The 23,768-nt window shown below is 44.4% G+C and overlaps 1 protein-coding gene across 1 annotated transcript in view; it reads left to right on the top strand.

Moving 5' to 3' along the window:
• Positions 1 to 23,768, top strand: part of PDS5B (PDS5 cohesin associated factor B) — a 225,703-nt gene that overhangs the window by 134,504 nt on the left and 67,431 nt on the right. Inside the window, exons 19-20 of the mRNA XM_069758991.1 lie at positions 11,191 to 11,351; positions 11,485 to 11,608. Of these exons, the coding sequence (XP_069615092.1) occupies positions 11,191 to 11,351; positions 11,485 to 11,608 (285 nt within the window). The remainder of the gene's footprint in view (positions 1 to 11,190; positions 11,352 to 11,484; positions 11,609 to 23,768) is intronic.

Genomic DNA, 23,768 nt, shown 5'->3' with positions numbered 1-23,768 from the left:
AGACCCCCGGAGCAACGCGATGTGATCGCGTTGCTGCGAGGGTCTCACCTCCCTCCCTGCTTCCTCCAGCCCCGGATCCAAGATGGCCGCGGATCCGGGTCCTGCAGGGAGGGAGGTGGCTTCACAGAGCCTGCTCAGAGCAGGCACTGTGAAGGCTGCAGCGCTGCATGTCAGATCAGTGATCTGACAGAGTGCTGTGCAAACTGTCAGATCACTGATCTGTGATGCCCCCCCCTGGGACAAAGTAAAAAAGTAAAAAAAATTTTTTCCAAATGTGTAAAAAAAAATAAAAAAAAAATATTCCAAAATAATGAAAAAAAAAAAAATATATTATTCCCATAAATACATTTCTTCGTCTAAATAAAAAAAAAACAATAAAAGTACACATATTTAGTATCGCCGCGTCCGTAACGACCCGACCTATAAAACTGTCCCACTAGTTAACCCCTTCAGTAAACACCGTAAGAAAAAAAAAAAAAAACGAGGCAAAAAACAACGCTTTATTATCATACCGCCGAACAAAAAGTGGAATAACACGCGATCAAAAGGACAGATATAAATAACCATGGTACCGCTGAAAGCGTCATATTGTCCCGCAAAAAACGAGCCGCCATACAGCATCATCAGCAAAAAAATAAAAAAGTTATAGTCCTGAGAATAAAGCGATGCAAAAATAATTATTTTTTCTGTAAAATAGTTTTTATCGTATAAAAGCGCCAAACCATAAAAAAATGATATAAATGAGGTATCGCTGTAATCGTACTGACCCGAAGAATAAAACTGCTTTATCAATTTTACCAAACGCGGAACGGTATAAACGCCTCCCCCAATAGAAATTCATGAATAGCTGGTTTTTGGTCATTCTTCCTCACAAAAATCGGAATAAAAAGCGATCAAGAAATGTCACGTGCCCGAAAATGTTTTCAATAAAAACGTCAACTCGTCCCACAAAAAACAAGACCTCACATGACTCTGTGGACCAAAATATGGAAAAATTATAGCTCTCAAAATGTGGTATTGCAAAAAATATTTTTTGCAATAAAAAGGGTCTTTCAGTGTGTGACGGCTGCCAATCATAAAAATCCGCTAAAAAACTCACTATAAAAGTAAATCAAACCCCCCTTCATCACCCCCTTAGTTAGGGAAAAATAAAAAAAAATGTATTTATTTCCATTTTCCCGCTAGGGTTAGGGCTAGGGTTAGGGTTAGGGCTAGGATTAGGGCTAGGGTTAGGGCTAGGGTTAGGGTTGGGGCTACAGTTAGGGTTGGGGCTAAAGTTAGGGTTAGGGTTTAGATTACATTTACAGTTGGGAATAGGGTTGGGATTAGGGTTAGGGGTGTGTCAGGGTTAGAGGTGTGGTTAGGGTTACCGTTGGAATTAGGGTTAGGGGTGTGTTTAGATTAGGGTTTCAGTTATAATTGGGGGGTTTCCACTGTTTCGGCACATCAGGGTCTCTCCAAACATGACATGGCGTCCGATCTCAATTCCAGCCAATTCTGCGTTGAAAAAGTAAAACAGTGCTCCTTCCCTTCCGAGCTCTCCAGTGTGCCCAAACAGGGGTTTACCCTCACATATGGGGTATCAGCGTACTCAGGACAAATTGGACAACAACTTTTGTGGACCAATTTCTCCTGTTACCCTTGGGAAAATACAAAACTGGGGGCTAAAAAATAATTTTTGTGGGAAAACAAAAAGATTTTTTATTTTCTCGGCTCTGCGTTATAAACTGTAGTGAAACACTTGGGGGTTCAAAGTTCTCACAACACATCTAGATAAGTTCATTGAGGGGTCTAGTTTCCAATATGGTGTCACTTGTGGGGGGTTTCTACTGTTTAGGTACATTAGGGGCTCTGCAAACGCAATGTGACGCCTGCAGACCAGTCCATCTAAGTCTGCATTCCAAATGGCGCTCCTTCCCTTCCGAGCCCTCCCATGCGCCCAAACGGTGGTTCCTCCCCACATATGGGTTATCGGCGTACTCAGGACAAATTGGACAACAACTTTTGGGGTCCAATTTCTCCTGTTACCCTAGGGAAAATACAAAACTGGGGGCTAAAAAATAATTTTTGTGGGAAAAAAAGTTTTATTTTTATGGCTCTGCATTATAAACTTCTGTGAAGCCCTTGGTGGGTCAAAGTGCTCACCACACATCCAGATAAGTTCCTTAGGGGGTCTACTTTCCAAAATGGTGTCACTTGTGGGGGGTTTCAATGTTTAGGCACATCAGTGGCTCTCCAAACGCAACATGGCGTCCCATCTCAATTCCTGTCAATTTTGCATTGAAAAGTCAAACGGCGCTCCTTCCCTTCCGAGCTCTCCCATGCGCCCAAACAGTGGTTTACTGCCACATATGGGGTATCAGCGTACTCAGGACAAATTGGACAACAACTTTTGAGGTCCAATTTCTTCTCTTACCCTTGGAAAAATAAAAAATTGGGGGCAAAAATATGATTTTTGTGAAAAAATATGATTTTTTATTTTTACGGTTCTGCATTATAAACTTCTGTGAAGCACTTGGTGGGTCAAAGTGCTCACCACACATCCAGATAAGTTCCTTAGGGGGTCTACTTTCCAAAATGGTGTCACTTGTGGGGGGTTTCAATGTTTAGGCACATCAGTGGCTCTCCAAACGCAACATGGCGTCCCATCTCAATTCCTGTCAATTTTGCATTGAAAAGTCAAACGGCGCTCCTTCCCTTCCGAGCTCTCCCATGCGCCCAAACAGTGGTTTACTGCCACATATGGGGTATCAGCGTACTCAGGACAAATTGGACAACAACTTTTGGGGTCCATTTTCTCCTGTTACCCTTGGTAAAATAAAACAAATTGGAGCTGAAGTAAATTTTTTGTGTAAAAAAGTTAAATGTTCATTTTTATTTAAACATTCCAAAAATTCCTATTAAACACCTGAAGGGTTAATAAACTTCTTGAATGTGGTTTTGAGCACCTTGAGGGGTGCAGTTTTTAGAATGGTGTCACACTTGGGCATTTTCTATCATATAGACCCCTCAAAATGACTTCAAATGAGACGTGGTCCCTAAAAAAAAATGGTGTTGTAAAAATGAGAAATTGCTGGTCAACTTTTAACCCTTATAACTCCCTAACAAAAAAAAAATTTGGTTCCAAAATTATGCTGATGTAAAGGAGACATGTGGGAAATGTTACTTATTAAGTATTTTGTGTGACATATCTCTGTGATTTAATTGCATAAAAATTCAAAGTTTGAAAATTGCGAAATTTTCAAAATTTTCACCAAATTTCCGTTTTTTTTCACAAATAAACGCAGGTACTATCAAAGAAATTTTACCACTATCATGAAGTACAATATGTCACGAGAAAACAATGTCAGAATCACCAGGATCCGTTGAAGCGTTTCGGAGTTATAACCTCATAAAGGGACAGTGGTCAGAATTGTAAAAATTGGCCTGGTCATTGACGTGCAAACCACCCTTAGGGGTAAAGGGGTTAAATAAATTTTTTTTTTTTTTTTTTTTTTTTTTTAACCCCTTTACCCCCAAGGGTGGTTTGCACGTTAATGACCAGGCCAATTTTTACAATTCTGACCACTGTCCCTTTATGAGGTTATAACTCCGAAACGCTTCAACGGATCCTGGTGATTCTGACATTGTTTTCTCGTGACATATTGTACTTCATGATAGTGGTAAAATTTCTTTGATAGTACCTGCGATTATTTGTGAAAAAAACGGAAATTTGGCGAAAATTTTGAAAATTTCGCAATTTTCAAACTTTGAATTTTTATGCAATTAAATCACAGAGATATGTCACACAAAATACTTAATAAGTAACATTTCCCACATGTCTCCTTTACATCAGCATAATTTTGGAACCAATTTTTTTTTTTGTTAGGGAGTTATAAGGGTTAAAAGTTGACCAGCAATTTCTCATTTTTACAACACCATTTTTTTTTAGGGACCACGTCTCATTTGAAGTCATTTTGAGGGGTCTATATGATAGAAAATGCCCAAGTGTGACACCATTCTAAAAACTGCACCCCTCAAGGTGCTCAAAACCACATTCAAGAAGTTTATTAACCCTTCAGGTGTTTAATAGGAATTTTTGGAATGTTTAAATAAAAATGAACATTTAACTTTTCTACACAAAAAATTTACTTCAGCTCCAATTTGTTTTATTTTACCAAGGGTAACAGGAGAAATTGGACCCAAAAAGTTGTTGTCCAATTTGTCCTGAGTACGCTGATACCCCATATGTGGCAGTAAACCACTGTTTGGGCGCATGGGAGAGCTCGGAAGGGAAGGAGCGCCGTTTGACTTTTCAATGCAAAATTGACAGGAATTGAGATGGGACGCCATGTTGCGTTTGGAGAGCCACTGATGTGCCTAAACATTGAAACCCCCCACAAGTGACACCATTTTGGAAAGTAGACCCCCTAAGGAACTTATCTGGATGTGTGGTGAGCACTTTGACCCACCAAGGGCTTCACAGAAGTTTATAATGCAGAGCCATAAAAATAAAACAAAATTTTTTTCCCACAAAAATTATTTTTTAGCCCCCAGTTTTGTATTTTCCCTAGGGTAACAGGAGAAATTGGACCCCAAAAGTTGTTGTCCAATTTGTCCTGAGTACGCTGATACCCCATATGTGGGGGGGAACCACCGTTTGGGCGCATGGGAGGGTTCGGAAGGGAAGGAGCGCCATTTGGAATGCAGACTTAGATGGAATGGTCTGCAGGCGTCACATTGCGTTTGCAGAGCCCCTAATGTACCTAAACAGTAGAAACCCCCCACAAGTGACACCATTTTGGAAAGTAGACCCCCTAAGGAACTCATCTTGATGTGTTGTGAGAGCTTTGAACCCCCAAGTATTTCACTACAGTTTATAACGCAGAGCCATGCAAATAAAAAATATTTTTGTTTTCCCACAAAAATTATATTTTAGCCCCCAGTTTTGTATTTTTCCAAGGTTAGCAGGAGAAATTGGACCCTAAATGTTGTTGTCCAATTTGTCCTGAGTACGCTGATACCCGATATGTGGGGGGGAACCACCGTTTGGGCGCATGGGAGGGCTCGGAAGGGAAGGAGCATCATTTGGAATGCAGACTTAGATGGAATGGTCTGCAGGCGTCACATTGCGTTTGCAGAGCCCCTAATGTACCTAAACAGTAGAAACCCCCCACAAGTGACACCATTTTGGAAAGTAGACCCCCTAAGGAACTCATCTTGATGTGTTGTGAGAGCTTTGAACCCCCAAGTATTTCACTACAGTTTATAACGCAGAGCCATGCAAATAAAAAATATTTTTTTCCACAAAAATTATATTTTAGCCCCCAGTTTTGTATTTTTCCAAGGTTAGCAGGAGAAATTGGACCCTAAATGTTGTTGTCCAATTTGTCCTGAGTACGCTGATACCCGATATGTGGGGGGGAACCACCGTTTGGGCGCATGGGAGGGCTCGGAAGGGAAGGAGCATCATTTGGAATGCAGACTTAGATGGATTGGTCTGCAGGCGTCACATTGCGTTTGCAGAGCCCCTAATGTACCTAAACAGTAGAAACCCCCCACAAGTGACCCCATATTGGAAACTAGACCCCTCAATGAACTTATCTAGATGTGTTGTGAGAACTTTGAACCCCCAAGTGTTTCACTACAGTTTATAACGCAGAGCCGTGAAAATAAAAAATCTTTTTGTTTTCCCACAAAAATTATTTTTTAGCCCCCAGTTTTGTATTTTCCCAAGGGTAACAGGAGAAATTGGTCCACAAAAGTTGTTGTCCAATTTGTCCTGAGTACGCTGATACCCCATATGTTGGGGTAAACCCCTGTTTGGGCACACAGGAAAGCTCGGAAGGGAAGGAGCACTGTTTTACTTTTTCAACGCAGAATTGGCTGGAATTGAGATCGGACGCCATGTCGTGTTTGGAGAGCCCCTGATGTGCCGAAACAGTGGAAACCCCCCAATTATAACTGAAACCCTAATCTAAACACACCCCTAACCCTAATTCCAACGGTAACCCTAACCACACTTCTAACCCTGACACACCACTAACCCTAATCCCAACCCTATTCCCAACTGTAAATGTAATCTAAACCCTAACCCTAACTTTAGCCCCAACCCTAACTGTAGCCCCAACCCTAACCCTAACCCTAGCCCTAACCCTAACCCTAGCCCTAACCCTAGCCCTAACCCTAGCCCTAGCCCTAACCCTAGCCCTAACCCTAGCCCTAGCCCTAGCCCTAGCCCTAACCCTAGCCCTAACCCTAGCCCTAACCCTAACCCTAATCCTAGCCCTAACCCTAGCCCTAATGGGAAAATTGAAATAAATACATTTTTTTTTATTTTTCCCTAACTAAGGGGGTGATGAAGGGGGGTTTGATTTACTTTTATAGCGGGTTTTTTAGCGGATTTTTATGATTGGCAGCCGTCACACACTGAAAGACCCTTTTTATTGCAAAAAATATTTTTTGCAATACCACATTTTGAGAGCTATAATTTTTCCATATTTTGGTCCACAGAGTCATGTGAGGTCTTGTTTTTTGCGGGACGAGTTGACGTTTTTATTGAAAACATTTTTGGGCACGTGACATTTTTTTATCGCTTTTTATTCCGATTTTTGTGAGGAAGAATGACCAAAAGCCAGCTATTCATGAATTTCTATTGGGGGAGGCGTTTATACCGTTCCGCGTTTGGTAAAATTGATAAATCAGTTTTATTCTTCGGGTCAGTACGATTACAGCGATACCTCATTTATATCATTTTTTTATGGTTTGGTGCTTTTATACGATAAAAACTATTTTACAGAAAAAATAATTATTTTTGCATCGCTTTATTCTCAGGACCATAACTTTTTTATTTTTTTGCTGATGATGCTGTATGGCGGCTCTTTTTTTGCGGGACAATATGACGCTTTCAGCGGTACCATGGTTATTTATATCTGTCCTTTTGATTGCGTGCTATTCCACTTTTTGTTCGGCGGTATGATAATAAAGCGTTGTTTTTTGCCTCGTTTTTTTTTTTTTTTTCTTACGGTGTTTACTGAAGGGGTTAACTAGTGGGACAGTTTTATAGGTCGGGTCGTTACGGACGCGGCGATACTAAATATGTGTACTTTTATTGTTTTGTTTTTTTTATTTAGATGAAGAAATGTATTTATGGGAATAATATTTTTTTTTTTTTTTCATTATTTTGGAATATTTTTTTTTATTTTTTTTACACATTTGGAAATTTTTTTTTTTACTTTTTTACTTTGTCCCGGGGGGGACATCACAGATCAGTGATCTGACAGTTTGCACAGCACTCTGTCAGATCACTGATCTGATAGGAGTGCAGGCTGCTTCACAGTGCCTGCTCTGAGCAGGCTTCTGTGAAGACACCTCCCTCCCTGCAGGACCCGGATCCGCGGCCATCTTGGATCCGGGGCTCGAGCAGGGAGGGAGGTGAGGAGACCCTCGCAGCAACGCGATCACATCGCGTTGCTGCGGGGGGCTCAGGGAAGCCCGCAGGGAGCCCCCTCCCTGCGCGGTGCTTCCCTGCACCGCCGGCACATCGCGATCATCTTTGATCGCGGTGTGCCAGGGGTTAATGTGCCGGGGGCGGTCCGTGACCGCTCCTGGCACATAGTGCCGGATGTCAGCTGCGATAAGCAGCTGACACCCGGCCGCGATCGGCGGCGCTCCCCCCGTGAGCGCTGCCGATCGCTATGACGTACTATCCCGTCCAGGGTCAGATAAGCCCAGGGCACCTCGACGGGATAGTACGTCTAAGGTCACAGAGGGGTTAAGAAAACGACGTGAGGTACCCCCCATTTTTTTTTTTTTTTTTACAACCAACCAAGCAGACAGCTGTTGTTCTATTACAGGATACCGTGGCTTCAGTGGAATGGGTGATGATGGGAGAATGATTTAATTTAGATTCATTAAAGGAGTCTGTATCAAAAATACAGGGGAACCCATGCCCTTTTTTTTAATTATTGGGGTGTTGCTGGTGTTGGTCCGATGCATCCCTTCTTTTTGCTATGTCATCTTTCATCTTGCTTTGTGTGGATTACGCGTCCCCACGTAATCCACACAGTCTCCCCTGGCATCGCGCTGCTGCACATGTGTACTTCTCCACCTTGACTATGGCAGAGTAAAGTACAGTGATGCCCAGGCATCGGGAAAGATCAAAGTCCCCTGGCACATGCGCACTGCAGTACTTTACTCTACCTTAGGGCAGAGAAGTAAGCCTGGGCAGGAGCGCGATGCTGGGGGAGACTGTGGATGACGTCGGGACTTGTCATCCACACGAAGCAGAAAGGATGGCATAGCAATAAGGGAGGCAACTGTCCAAGACCAGCCACACCCCTCAGACCGGACCACCCCGTAGTAAGTGTAATAAAAGGCGTTTTTCTTGACTTTGCGGTTCGGGTCGGGGGCTTAAATACAACATTATAGAATGCTGTATATCAGGGCTGAAAGGTGGTGGCCTTATCTCAGATTGGTCAAACATGGTGACAGGTTCGCTTTAAAAGACTTGACCGTTTCCACACTGTTTGCAACATGGGTAAATTAGGACTTTTTTGTCTTTAGATTCCACCTGTTAAAAAAAAAAAAAAAAAAAAAAAGCATAAATTCAAAAAAGGTGTGTATTATTATTTTTATTTATATAGCACCATTGATTCCATGGTGCTGTACATGAGAAGGGGTTACATACAAGTTACAGATATCACTTACAGTAAGCAAACTAACAATTACAGACTGATACAGAGGGGCGAGGATTCTGCCCTTGCGGGCTTACATTCTACAGGATGGTGGGGAAGGGGACAATAGGATGAGGGTGCAGGAGCTATTGTGTTGATGAGGGGGCAGCGGGGTCATTGCAGGCTGTAGGCTTTCCTGAAGAGGTGGGTTTTCAGGTTTCGTCTGATTGATCCGAATGTGGTTGATAGTCGGACGTGTTGGGGCAAAGAATTCCAGAGGATGGGGGATATTCGGTAGAAGTCTTGGAGGCGGTTAGGTGAGGAGCGAATAAGTGACAAGAGAAGGAGGTCTTGGGAGGACCAGAGATTACATGAGGGGAGATTAGTTCTGAGATATATGGAGGAGACAGGTTATGAATGGCTTTGTAGGTTAGTATTAGTAATATGAACTGGATTAATTAGTCAGGCAGCAGAGTTAAGGATGGACTGGAGAGGTGCAAGGGTGTTAGCACGGAGGCCATAGAAAAGGATATTGCAGTAGTCAAGGCGGGAGATGATGGGGGCATGCACAAGCATTTTAGTAGATTGACGGTTGAGGAAAGGATGGATTCTGGAGATATTTTTGGGCTGGAGGCAACAGGAGGTGGACAGAGCTGGGATGTGCAGTTTGAAGGACAGGGCAGAGCCAGGGGTTACTACGTTGCAGCGGACCTCCGGTACGGGGGAAAGCATGATGTTGTTAATTGCGATAGATGGGTCAGGTAAGGAAGGTCTTTACTCTCAGCGCGAAACTCGAAAATCCTGTGCTTTGTGACTACTTCAGACTTGTTCTCCTGGGTTGAACGAGCCATTTCAATGTAGAAAAGGAAATGCAAGCAAATTATATGTGTGTATATATATATATATATATATATATATATATATATATATATATATATATATATATATATATATATATATAGAATCTGCCTTCTATATGGGCATATTTGTCTTAGGGATTTCAATAAAATGACATCTTGATATCTGTAATTCGATGTCCTATTTCAGAGAGAAATCTATATTTGTGTTAATATGTAAATGAGCTGTTAAGCTCTATGGGCCGGACATGGATCTCCCTGACCGTTTGCCTCCGGAGCTTATTTAAATGAAGACAGTTGTTCTCAATGTGAGACATCTAATGATCAACAGCCAGCTCTCCTAATCTCAATGCTTGACTGTACCTGATTATAATTAACGCAGTACAGCAGAGGTGAGCTTTGTCTCATTACAAACACATCTGCAGCAGCACCTTCCCTGTTGTCAGTTCAGCTGTACTGCCCCTTCCCATCACACTGGCGGCTGCCCATGAGATGGAAGCTGAAAAAGTGTCAAAATCGGGTACAGCACTGCAGCAGAGCTCACAGCAGTGTGTGAGGAAGGCGGCACCTTCTGAAGTGTGTGTAATTAGGAAAAGTTCAGTTCTGCTGATTGTGATTATAATTCTCAGTCATTAGTGGTCTAACTAGTAATGCTGCCTTTCATTTAAAATAATATCTGGAGGCAGATTCTCAGGAAGATCTATGTCCTGCCCATAGATCTTGATATCTCATTTACGTTTTAAGAAAAACATGGATTTCTCTGCTATAAGATATTGGATTGCAGATATCATGGGATCAATTTTTTTGCAACTTTTAATGACCTGCATACCCATATAGACGGCTTAGGAGGGTTAATCTTATTGACAGACTACCAGACTACCTATAAAGGAATCCCGTCATCTGTTTCATGTTATTTAAACCGGGCACCATGAATCAGAGCCCGGCTGCCCGATTGCAGCCAGGTATATTTTCTCTGAAGCCGCATAAAATATGCTCGCCTTATGGACCCTTCTTCCATCTCTAAGGCTGTGTGCACATGTTCAGGATTTTTGGCATTTTTTCGCTATAAAAACACGAAAAAATGCATACATATACATCCCATCATTTATAATGCATTCAGCAATTTTTGTGCATATGCTGCGTTTTTTGCCGCGAAAATAACACATCATGGTAAAAACGCAGCATGTTCATTAATTTTGCGGGGTGTTTTTTTTCCGGATTTCCCACAATATTATTGCATCCCAGGACCTCCGGAAAAAAATGCGACAAATCGCGCAAAAACCGTGAGAAAAACGCATGCGGATTTCTTGCAGAAAATGTCCGGTTTTATTCAGGAAATTTCTGGAAGAACTCCTGACGTGTGCACATAGCCTAATGGTTTTGAGCAGACTTTCATCATTCTGTCCTCATGCCTCTTTGGTGTAAGGTGTTGCTTTTTGGGGGGTTTTTTTTCACTCTCTTGTCACATTGCATTAGATTCAAGCTTAATGTACTTTAATTTATTACTGTGTAACTTCTCATTGTTGTGTAATTTCCATACTTTGCAGAAAGACTCATAATTGTGTGACTAACTTTCATGTGTCCCTCTTTGGCGAGATAACGGAGTGCATCCTGCAATATGTTCTACATGATTGTTTCCTCCTATTCTCACAGATGTAGTTTTGTTTTTTCCCCTGTAGGTGCTGTCTTTTACACATCCCATCTCATTTCATTCAGCTGAAACCTTTGAATCCCTCTTGGCTTGTCTTAAGATGGATGATGAAAAGGTAGCGGAGGCTGCTCTGCAGATATTCAGGAACACAGGGAACAAAATTGAGGACGACTTCCCTCATATTAGATCGTAAGTTATGGTTTTGTGTTAGGAACAACAGTCTAGAATTAGTTTTTATCCACAATTTGACATTTCTACGTTGTTGTTTGTTTTCTCTTGTACCATTGGAATATTATAAATGCCTACATTTGTATTTTTTTAGGGCTTTGCTTCCAGTTTTACAACAGAAAGCTAAAAAGGGACCCCCTCGGCAAGCCAAGTACTCTATTCATTGTATCCATTCTATATTTTCCAGCAAAGAGACACAGTTTGCCCAAATATTTGAGGTAGGAGTTAGACATTAGCTAAAGTAATGGAGGAACTTTCAGCTCTGCATATGTCTGTTTTAATAAATGCTTTTTCACTCAGAATCTCTCCTAGTAATGAATGGGTAAATTAAAGGGAACCTGTCAGCAGGATTGTGCACAGTAACCTACACACAGTGTCAGGTCGGCGCCATTATACTGAATTCAGTGATACCTTGGTTGATGAAATCTGTCTTGTGGTTGTTTCTTAATCTTTATGTTCAGTTTTGTGTAAATGATATGCTCGTGCCCTAAGGCGGGGTTGGAGTGCGCAGTAACCATGCAATTATGCTGCAGCGCAGGTGCCATGGCTGGCACCTGCCTGCAGAAGCGTTTTTTTTATAGTTTTTTTTTTTTTATTCAGTATGTTAGGTATTCATTATGCAAACTAGGGGGTGGGTCAGTGAGGGATCAGTGACCTGTCAGCAGCAGGGCTGTGGAGTCGGTAAGCCACAGTTGCGACTCCGACTCCTGGATTTTATCAGGTTCCGACTCCGGCTCCGACTCTTTCATAAATGGCCAATTCGTAACAATTAATTTACTGTTGTCAAGTATTAACATCGTGCTTATTCAGTTTCTCACCATCATATAAGTAATCAGACCACTTAGAGCAAAAACTATATTTATTAGAATACAATTAGAATATAGCAAATAACTATTATAAACTTTTCTAAACTCTTGTAGGTAAATATGCAATAAACACTGTTATGCAGTTAATAAGAAGAAATCTATAAATTTGTCCTCAGAAAAAGTATTGCCTCTGTCAGATCCTCCTTCATGGATGCCCTCAAATCTGATCTAATTATTTTGAGAGCAGAGAGCAACCTCTCTACACTAACTTGGGTTGGTGGCAAAGCAGTAACCACTAGTGTTGAGCGATACCGTCCGATACTTGAAAGTATCGGTATCGGATAGTATCGGCCGATACCCGAAAAATATCGGATATCGCCGATACCGATATCCGATACCAATACAAGTCAATGGGACATCAAGTATCGGAATGTATCCTCATGGATCCCAGGGTCTGAAGGAGAGGAAACTCTCCTTCAGGCCCTGGGATCCATATTAAAGTGTAAAATAAAGAATTAAAATAAAAAATATTGTTATATTCACCTCTCCGGCGGCCCCTGGACATCAGCGGGAGGATCCGGCGTCCGGCACGGCTTCTTTATTCGGACTCCCATGACAGCACACGAGAGAGGGGATCCGCCCTTAAGGAACAGGAAACCTACAGATACAAAAGGGCGGCACCTCTCCCCATGCATCAGTTGGTTTCCTGTTCCTGAAGGGACTGGATGCCTATAGAAACTACAGAAGTCCAGGCCGGCCGGACCGATTCTGGTGGCGAGAGGGTCTCCCACTTCGGCCGGTGCGGGTACCTGAAGTAGTCACGGTGGCCCTGGCAGGGCGGCACGGCGGTGACTAGGCAGCGAGGAGCGGTCGCCAGGGGGTGTCCGGTCTCCGGGGCCAGCGTCTGGTAAGTCGCCCTTCCCGTGGGCTGTGGGTCTCTCTGGAGCAGGGGGGAGCGCGGCGGCATCTGGGGGCGCCGATCGGATCGTAGCTGGCCGGCCTCGGCGTTCCACGAGAGCTGCAGCGCTGACAGGAAGCGCTGTAAGCTGTGGTGACGTCGGGGGGCGGAGCCGGCGACGTCTTCCGGATCGGCGAGCTCCTGCGCATGCGCGGGGGCTCCAAGATGGCGGCGCCCACCGGAGATCATGCCGCAATCCCTCCGGAGCGACGATTGATTCCCCACAGCTGCGGGGGGGGGGGCGGGAAAATTAAACAAACAAGCTGGGCAAGGTGCGCTGACCGAAGGAGGGGCCTTATAAGGCGGCTCCAGCAGCATGTTCCCGGGTTCTGGCTCCAATTTACTGAAAATGGATTCAGATCAGGATCAGCAGGTTGTGCTGCTGGAACAAGCATCCCAGAAACCCAAGGAGAAGGAACATGAAAAAAGGAGCGATGGTTCGGGCCGCAGAAGCTCCTCCAGACAGGGGTCTGGAGGGTCAGTCAAAAAGGATCCCCCTCATGCTTCGGTATTTCTGGGTGTGAGCAGCCACTGGTAAGTGATCTTCGAGAAAGTTCACTTAGTGACTAGTCTCCCCTCATGTGTTTTATGCAGGGAAGGAAAAACGTCAGTAAGGCGAAGCATAGGGAATGTGCCATCTGCGGGGTTCCCTTGCCTGACTCACACCCTAAAAAACTATGTGACCCCTGTATCCAGCAGACGGTGAGGTTCTGGAAGGAGGGGAGGGGGTATAGCATGTAGATTTTACACTCTAGTCTACCTTACTTATCCCCGTAGGTAGCCGAAGAATCCTCCTCTATTACGGCCAGTCTCAAGGAGATGATTAGAATGGAGGTTAAAGAGTCTTTTAAAAACCTTTCACAGTCAGGAGGTTCTAGGCAGAGAACTGAGTGGGCATCTGATTCGTCTGTGGAAAAGGACAAGTCCGAAGAATCAGACAATTCAGCAGCATCATCCTCCTCTTCGGAAGAAGACGCTGCTCGGTTTTGCCTACCCCTAGAAAGGATAGACAAATTGGTAAAGGCGGTCAGAGGCACAATGGGTATATCGGAACCCAAGCCTCAACTATCCAAAGAACAAATGATGTTCAGTGGATTGGAGCAAAAGAAGCGCAGAGTGTTTCCTTTAAATGAGAAAATACAAGATCTTATTAATAGGGAATGGAGGAAACCTGAGAGAAAAGGCTCCTTACCACCTGCGCAAAAACGCCGATACCCTTTTGATGACCCAGCAGTAGGTAACTGGGAGAAAGCACCCAAGCTGGATGCAGCAATTGCCAAGGTAGCTAAACGATCTTCTCTCCCATTTGATGATATGGGAACACTTAAAGACCCCCTGGATAGGAAAGTGGATACCTTCCTGAAGGGAACCTGGGAGATGGCAGCTGGCTCCTTAAGACCTGCGGTAGCTTCAACCTGCACGGCAAGGTCAATGATGGTCTGGCTGGACCAGTTGGAGACCCAATTAAAACAAGGGGCCTCTAGAGAGTCCATTCTCTCAGCATTACCTGTAATCCAGGAGGGGGCGGCTTTTTTATCAGACGCCTCAATTGACTCCGTAAAGTTGGCAGCTAGAGCAGCAGGACTTTCTAATGCTGCAAGGAGAGCCCTATGGCTGAAATGCTGGCCGGGGGATATGCAGGCAAAAGTGAAGCTCTGCGCTATCCCTTGTAAAGGCGAATATTTATTTGGGCCTACCCTGGATGAACTCCTGGAGAAAGCAGGAGATGATAAGAAAAAGTTTCCCAACCTGTTCAATCCATACCGTCGTCCCTTCAACAAAAGAAGGTTCAACCGGGGAGGAAAGCGAGCCTTTTCACCAGGGAGAGATCGTCCCAGATGGGAGGATAGGCGAAAGCGAGGTACAGGTCTCATGTTTCGCCGTAACCAGACGGAAAATAAAAAACAAGACCAATGACTAGCAATTCCAGTGGGAGGGAGACTATTGCATTTCTCGGCAGAGTGGTCGAAAATCACAAACAGCGTTTGGATAAAAGACACTGTTTCCCATGGTCTCAAGCTGGAATTTGTTCATATTCCACAGGACAAATTTAGGTTAACACCCTGGTGCTCATCTCCCACTGAACAATTCGCCCTAGAAGAGGAAGTGAGGACTCTCTGTTCCAAAAATGTTTTGGTAGAAGTGCCGTATTCTCAGGCAGGGGAAGGGTTTTACTCTCCCCTGTTCCTAATCCAGAAGCCTGATAAATCTTACAGGACCATTATAAATCTTAAGGGTCTCAATAAGTTTTTGGTGAAACATACTTTCAAAATGGAGTCCATCAATTCGGCAATAAAAATGCTTTTCAACAACTGTTTCATGGTAGTAGTGGATTTGAAAGATGCCTACTATCATGTACCCATTCATGCTGATTTCCAACGATACCTGAGGGTAGCGATACTAATGGGGGGTAGGATTCGACATTTTCAATTCAGAGCGCTCCCCTTTGGGATCACCTCGGCACCTAGGGTGTTTACTAAAATAATTGCGGAAGTTATGGCGCATTTAAGAGAGTCAAATATCCTTATAGTCCCCTACTTAGACGATTTCCTCATTGTAGGTAACTCGGTAGATCATTGTCTGTCACAATGGGAGATTGCTAAAACCAAACTAGAACGGTTGGGTTGGATCATAAACTTTGAAAAATCTAAATTACAGCCCCTAAATGTTCAAAAATTCCTGGGGTTAATGTTGAATTCAGTGACACAGCAGTGTCTCCTCCCTATAGAGAAAATGGACCAAATTCAGAGTTTTGTATTAAGAGCAATCAATACACCTTCCATGACACTTAGGCAAGCAATGTCTCTACTTGGGTCACTCACATCTTGCATCCCAGCAGTTAAGTGGGCTCAGTTCCACACCAGGTCCCTACAAAATGAAGTCCTGTTCCATGACAGAGCCTTAGGAGGCGCATTGAATGGAAAATTGACATTGAGGCCGATAACATTGAATTCCCTTAGATGGTGGCTAGATAAACAAAATTTATCAGCAGGGGTTCCCTGGATGATAGATGTCACCCACGTGATAACCACGGATGCCAGCTCTTCAGGGTGGGGAGCCTATATGGGGGACATGGTGGTCCAGGGACAGTGGGAACCCTTCACAACATTTTCATCAAATCAAAGAGAGTTGTTGGCGGTTGAACTGGCTGTTAAAAAATTCCTCGTATATCTGCAGGGCCAGCACGTCAGAATTCTGTCGGACAACAGAGTGGCGGTCGCTTACATAAACTGGCAAGGGGGAACTCGTTCCGAAACTTTAATGCAGATCACGGATCGGTTGTTCCAGGTGGCAGAGCTCAATTTTCTATCTTTGACAGCTCTTCACATCAAAGGAAAAGAAAATGTGGCAGCAGATTTCCTCAGCCGAAATGTGTTAAAACAGGGAGAGTGGTCTCTCAACGAGGACATTTTCAATCTTGTCGTCCGCAGATGGGGTCAACCAGTGGTGGATCTATTCGCCACCAGAAACAACAGAAAAGTAAAACTTTTTTGCTCCCTAAATCCCAGGGAGAATCCCCTGGCGGTAGACGCGTTTCTCATGAAATGGGATTTTCCACTAGCCTATGCTTTCCCACCACTGAACCTGATACCTCTAGTGGTGAGGAAAATCAGGGAGGATCGAGCGAAAGTCATCCTTATCGCCCCCTTTTGGCCCAGAAGAACCTGGTTTGCCTGGCTCAAGACAATGTCTGTAGCGGTCCCCTGGGTACTGCCAGAGATCCCGAACTTGCTTTCGCAGGGACCGATCTCCCATCCACAAGTGACGGGGCTCCATTTGACGGCATGGTGTTTGAACGGTCACTATTAGTGGGAAAAGGCTTCTCTCCAAACTTGGTGGAGACGCTCCTAAAGAGTAGAAAGCAAGTAACTACGAAAATCTACTCTAGGACTTGGAGAAAGTTCTTGTCTTGTTCAAAGTTTAATATCCAAGACGGGGTGCCAGTACAACAAATCCTAGAGTTCCTACAGAAGGGGTTCGAGTTGAAACTCTCTCCTAGTACCCTTAGGGTACAGGTCTCAGCTTTAGGTGCCCTGTTTTCCTGTAATATAGCGAATAACTACTGGATAGCGAGGTTTATGAAGGCAGTTAGTAGATCTACACCACTGCATAAAGACAGAACAGTTCCATGGGATTTAAATTTAGTTCTGTCCTCTCTAACTAAACCCCCCTTTGAACCTCTGCAGGAGGCCTCGATCAAAATGTTGACACTTAAGACAGCCTTCCTGATCGCCATAACCTCAGCTCGCAGGATAGGGGATATACAGGCACTTTCCAGAGCTCCTCCATACACTGAAATCTTGTCAGACAGAGTAGTCCTTAGACCAGACCCAGCATATCTGCCAAAGGTGGCGACACGGTTCCATAGATCACAGGAGATAGTTTTGCCGTCCTTTATTCCTAATCCCTCTAATCCTAAAGAGCAGGAGCTTCATACGTTAGACGTCAGGAGATCTCTTCTTCAGTATATTTCAGCTACTGATAATTGGAAGAAGGATGGGGCACTGCTTCTTTCCTTCCAAGGTCCAAAGAAAGGATTTAGAGTATCGAAATATTTACTGGCTAAATGGATTAGGGAAACTATCTCTCTAGCTTATACAGCAGGTGGGGGGCCAGCTCCGCAGAACCTAAAGGCACATTCCACCCGGGCCATGGCGTCATCCTGGGCAGAAAGATCTGGAGTGTCAGTGGAGCAGATATGTAAGGCGGCCACATGGTCATCCCCTTCCACTTTCTTTAAACACTATTGGTTGGATTTGGGGTCCTCCTCTGATCTTTCCTTTGGGTTAAGGGTGCTACAATCTATAGTCCCTCCCTAAGGTAGCTTACATCTCTGTAAATCTCTCGTGTGCTGTCATGGGAGTCCGAATAAAGCATTAAGCTACTTACTGGTAGCGGCATTTTTCGGAGGCCCATGACAGCACCCTTAGTTCCCTCCCTATTCACGTGGGGGTAGCACTTCCTGATATGTATATAGCGTAATATGTAAATCTCACGTATGGTGTCTTATTACAATAATGGGTTATTTTGTTTCAAATGTATATAATGTATATATTGTATATTTGTGTACCACTAACCGCGGCAGTCCTCTCAGGCTCTGAAATACAACTGATGCATGGGGAGAGGTGCCGCCCTTTTGTATCTGTAGGTTTCCTGTTCCTTAAGGGCGGATCCCCTCTCTCGTGTGCTGTCATGGGCCTCCGAAAAATGCCGCTACCAGTAAGTAGCTTAATGCTTTCTTCAAAATGCGCGCCTTTAGGACCTGTGGAATGACGTCCCGGCTTCTGATTGGTCGCGTGCCGCCCATGTGACCGCCACGCGACCAATCAGAAGCCGCGACGTCATTCCTCAGGTCCTAAAAGGCGCTCATTCTAGGACTTTAGCTGAGGAATGACGTCGCGGCTTCTGATTGGTCGCGTTGCGGTCACATGGGCGGCACGCGACCAATCAGAAGCCGGGACGTCATACCACAGGTCCTAAAGGCGCGCATTTTGAAGAAAGAAGCCGTGCCGGACGCCGGATCCTCCCGCTGATGTCCAGGGGCCGCCGGAGAGGTGAATATAACAATATTTTTTATTTTAATTCTTTATTTTACACTTCCGATACCGATACCCGATATCACAAAAATATCGGATCTCGGTATCGGAATTCCGATACCGCAAGTATCGGCCGATACCCGATACTTGCGGTATCGGAATGCTCAACACTAGTAACCACTCGGGCAACATCTCTGACAATGTCAGGATACAGAGGAATCGCTTGTTGCACTGTTATTTTTGATGAACGGTCAAATTTCTCAATTTCTTTTAGTGCACATGAAAAATTCTGCTGAAATGTACTGGCTGTGTTCTTTGATTTTCATTGTGGATGCTTTCCTGAAACGGAAAGTACTTGCAAGCAGCATAATACAAAGAATAGCAGGTTTACCCAGAATCCTTTGCAGTAGGCGGAGCTATGCAAATCATCTCTTTCCACCCCTGTCTAATCCACAGCGCTTGGAACCGCCAAGCGTGCAATGCTGCGGATTAGTTACTAAATTTACACAGCCAAACAATTCCTACCTGTGGACACGTGTTTCGGGCTTTAGGCCCTCATCAGCACAGGGCTGGAATTGGTTGGCTGTATGGAGTGGGGCTCGGTGAGCAAGCGATACATACATGCTAGCCACCTTAGGGAGAGACCCAAGTTGGGCTAAATGTAGCGGGACGAAAGAGACCGAAAAGCCCTCTACTTCAAGGAAATACATAGTGGATGCTTTCCTGAAACGGAAAGTACTTGCAAGCAGCATAATACAAAGAATAGCAGGTTTACCCAGAATCCTTTGCAGTAGGCGGAGCTATGCAAATCATCTCTTTCCACCCCTGTCTAATCCACAGCGCTTGGAACCGCCAAGCGTGCAATGCTGCGGATTAGTTTCTAAATTTACACAGCCAACCAATTCCTACCTGTGGACACGTGTTTCGGGCTTTAGGCCCTCATCAGCACAGGGCTGGAATTGGTTGGCTGTATGGAGTGGGGCTTGGTGAGCAAGCGATACATACATGCTAGCCACCTTAGGGAGAGACCCAAGTTGGGCTAAATGTAGCGGGACGAAAGAGACCGAAAAGCCCTCTACTTCAAGGAAATACATAGTGGATGCTTTCCTGAAACGGAAAGTACTTGCAAGCAGCATAATACAAAGAATAGCAGGTTTACCCAGAATCCTTTGCAGTAGGCGGAGCTATGCAAATCATCTCTTTCCACCCCTGTCTAATCCACAGCGCTTGGAACCGCCAAGCGTGCAATGCTGCGGATTAGTTTCTAAATTTACACAGCCAACCAATTCCTACCTGTGGACACGTGTTTCGGGCTTTAGGCCCTCATCAGCACAGGGCTGGAATTGGTTGGCTGTATGGAGTGGGGCTTGGTGAGCAAGCGATACATACATGCTAGCCACCTTAGGGAGAGACCCAAGTTGGGCTAAATGTAGCAGGACGAAAGAGACCGAAAAGCCCTCTACTTCAAGGAAATACATAGTGGATGCTTTCCTGAAACGGAAAGTACTTGCAAGCAGCATAATACAAAGAATAGCAGGTTTACCCAGAATCCTTTGCAGTAGGCGGAGCTATGCAAATCATCTCTTTCCACCCCTGTCTAATCCACAGCGCTTGGAACCGCCAAGCGTGCAATGCTGCGGATTAGTTTCTAAATTTACACAGCCAACCAATTCCTACCTGTGGACACGTGTTTCGGGCTTTAGGCCCTCATCAGCACAGGGCTGGAATTGGTTGGCTGTATGGAGTGGGGCTCGGTGAGCAAGCGATACATACATGCTAGCCACCTTAGGGAGAGACCCAAGTTGGGCTAAATGTAGGAAAGAGATGATTTGCATAGCTCCGCCTACTGCAAAGGATTCTGGGTAAACCTGCTATTCTTTGTATTATGCTGCTTGCAAGTACTTTCCGTTTCAGGAAAGCATCCACTATGTATTTCCTTGAAGTAGAGGGCTTTTCGGTCTCTTTCGTCCCGCTACATTTAGCCCAACTTGGGTCTCTCCCTAAGGTGGCTAGCATGTATGTATTGATTTTCATTTTCACTTTCAGTTTCACACATTGTAAGTAGGGGGGTTGGGGCAGCATGAGGTTAACCAAGATAAGGGCAGTGGAGAACAGTGACACACAAGAAGTAAGAAATATCTCTATCTCCAGCAGAACTGCTTATCACTGTTGTTCATAATTTGATAGAACATATATATTTGAGTAATATTTATAAAATTCATATGAAAGTTCAATTATGAAATATTAATACATTTTTTTTTAAAAGCTGGAGTCGGTACATTTCTACCGACTCCGACCAAAACTGACTCCACGACTCCGACTCCACAGCCCTGGTGAGCAGTCTGCATTATAAATACCTAATGAGCACCACATGCAGACCCCCGCCTTAGGGCACGAGCATATCATTAACACAAAACTGAAAATAAAAATTAAACAGCCACAAGAAGGATTTCATCACCCGTTTTATTCAGTATAACGGTGCCATCCTGACACTGTCTGTAGGTTACTGTGCACAATCCTGCAGACAGGTTCCCTTTAACAGCTGGGTGTTACCAGTTTGGGGATGCTCTCTGCCCTGCTGACACTGTTGACAAGAGGCAAGGTAACACCCAGTTGAAAATTTGTTCCGGTTTCCATGTAGGAGGAGGAATGGCACAATTCAAAATTTTAACAAACGATATCGTATTTTGCGGATTAAAAGACACACCCCAAATTTTGAGGAGAAAAATAGGGAAAAACAACAAACAAAAAAAAACAAACACTTTTTTTAAAAAAATAAAATGGTGGTGCTTATTATTTATGCATCTAATTGCTTACTGAGGGGTGGTGGCTGCGATGAACTGGGGTCCCAGGGTCGCTGCTGGAGGAGGCAAGAGTGGAGCGTTGCTGCAGGTTGGGATGAGAGGGTGTTCGGATGTACGTCGCTGTGGACGTTTGGTGCCGGGGGCTCTGCCGACATTTTGTGAAAGCCCAAAGCCCTCGCACTTACGTGGTTTACTATGCGGTGGACTCTGGGGGCAGATGGAGATCTCGGCACCAAGATCTCGGGAGATGAGAGCTCAGAGCTGAGATCTCATCTGTTAAGTATGGTAATATATTTAAGGTTTTTTTTTATTTTAGATTATTATATTTGTCGTTTATAACATTGGGGCACACAGTAACCTTGTCACTAGAAGACTGACCCTAGGAAGAAGAAAAAATCAACTCTGCCCGATCTGTTACACTACGGTTCCAAAGTTTGGGGTCACCCAGACAACGTTGTGTTTTCCATGAAAACTCATACTTTTATTTATCAAATAAGTTGCCAAATGAATTTAAAATCTAGTCCAGACTTTGACAAGGTTCAAAAAAAAGATTTTTGTTTGAAATATTTTTTTCCTTCAAACTTTGCTTTCAACAAAGAATGCTCCCTTTGCAGCAATTCCAGCATTGCAGATCTTTGGCATTCTAGCAGTTAATTTGCAGAGGTAATCTGGAGAAATTTCCCCCCATGCTTCCAGAAGCCCCTCCCACAAGTTGGTTTGGCTTGATGGGCACCTTTCGCGTACCATACGATCAAGCTGCTCCCACGAGAGCTCAATGGGGTTGAGATCTTCTCAACAGTATTCCCGCCCAGCCCCATTTTCCTTTGCTGACTGTCTCTAGCTTGACTACACAGTGAGCTGTCAGTCAAGCAGAGGAACGGATAATAACATCTGGGGAGTCTGAGGCATTGAGAAGAAATGCTGTGGAGTCAGTAAGCCAAACCTCCAACTCTGACGCCGCAATTTCCTTGAATTCCAACTCTGACTTCAACTGCCCAGCATGGCATCACTACTGAGCATGTACATAAAGTGCAGCACAGATTCATCTCAACTAAAAGCCGAGATCCATAGATAAAGAACAGACATTTATAGAACATTTCACAACTCTCCCAAATTCTTATGAAAACATTGACAGCACATCCTGCATTTTACTACTGTGCGCAGTGCATTATATATTTTATGACTCGGGCTCTGTCCATTTTATATCCACTCTGATTCCACCAAATTGTACTGTTCTCTTCAACATATTTATTAACGATCTAGTAGAAGGTTTACACAGTAAAATATCGATATTTGCAGATGATACCAAACTATATAAAGCAGTCAATACAAGAGAAGATAGTATTCTGCTACAGATGGATCTGGATACGTTGGAAACTTGGGCCGAAAGGTGTCAGATGCGGCTTAACAATGATAAATGTAAAGTTATGCACATGGGAAGAAGGAATCAATATCACCATTACGCACTGAACGGGAAACCACTGGGTAAATCTGACAGGGAGAAGGACTTGGGGATTCTAGCTAATAATAAACTTACCTGGAGCAGCCAGGGCCAGGCAGCGACTGACAAGGCAATCAAGATCATGGGGTGCATTAAAAGAGGTCTGGATACACGTGATGAGAGCATTATACTGCCTCTGTACAAATCCCTGGTGAGACCGCACATGGAGTACTGTGTCCAGTTTTGGGCACCGGTGCTCAGGAAGGATATAATGGAACTAGAGCGAGTACAAAGGAGGGCAACAAAATTAATAAAGGGGATGGGGGAACTAGAATACCCAGAGAGATTTGCAAAATTAGGATTATTTAGTCTATAAAAAAAATGACTGTGGGGCGATCTAATAACCATGTATAAGTACCGTATATATTCGAGTATAAGCCGAGATTTTCAGCCCAAATTTTTGGGCTGAAAGTGTCCCTCTCGGCTTATACTCGAGTCACGGTGGGCGGCAGGGTCGGCGGGTGAGGGCGCTGAGGCATACTCACCTAGTCCCAGCGCTCCTGACGCTCCCCCTGCCCGTCCCACGGTCTCCGGGTGCCGCAGCTCTTCCCCTGTTCAGCGGTCACATGGGACCGCTCATTAGAGAAATGAATATGGACTCCACTCCCATAGGGGTGGAGCCGCATATTCATTCCTCTGAGCGGTGCCAGTGACCGCTGACAGGAAGAGCTGCGGCACCCGAAGACAGTGTGACAGGCAGGGACAGCGTCAGGAGCGGCAGGACTAAATGAGTATTTTATATTCACCTGTCCGCGTTCCACCCGCCGGGCGC

This window comes from Ranitomeya imitator, chromosome 3 (genome assembly GCF_032444005.1).
Source record: "Ranitomeya imitator isolate aRanImi1 chromosome 3, aRanImi1.pri, whole genome shotgun sequence".
Classification (NCBI taxonomy): domain Eukaryota; kingdom Metazoa; phylum Chordata; class Amphibia; order Anura; family Dendrobatidae; genus Ranitomeya; species Ranitomeya imitator.
Note: the sequence above shows the minus strand (reverse complement) of the source record. Positions and strands in the feature narration are given on the sequence as shown.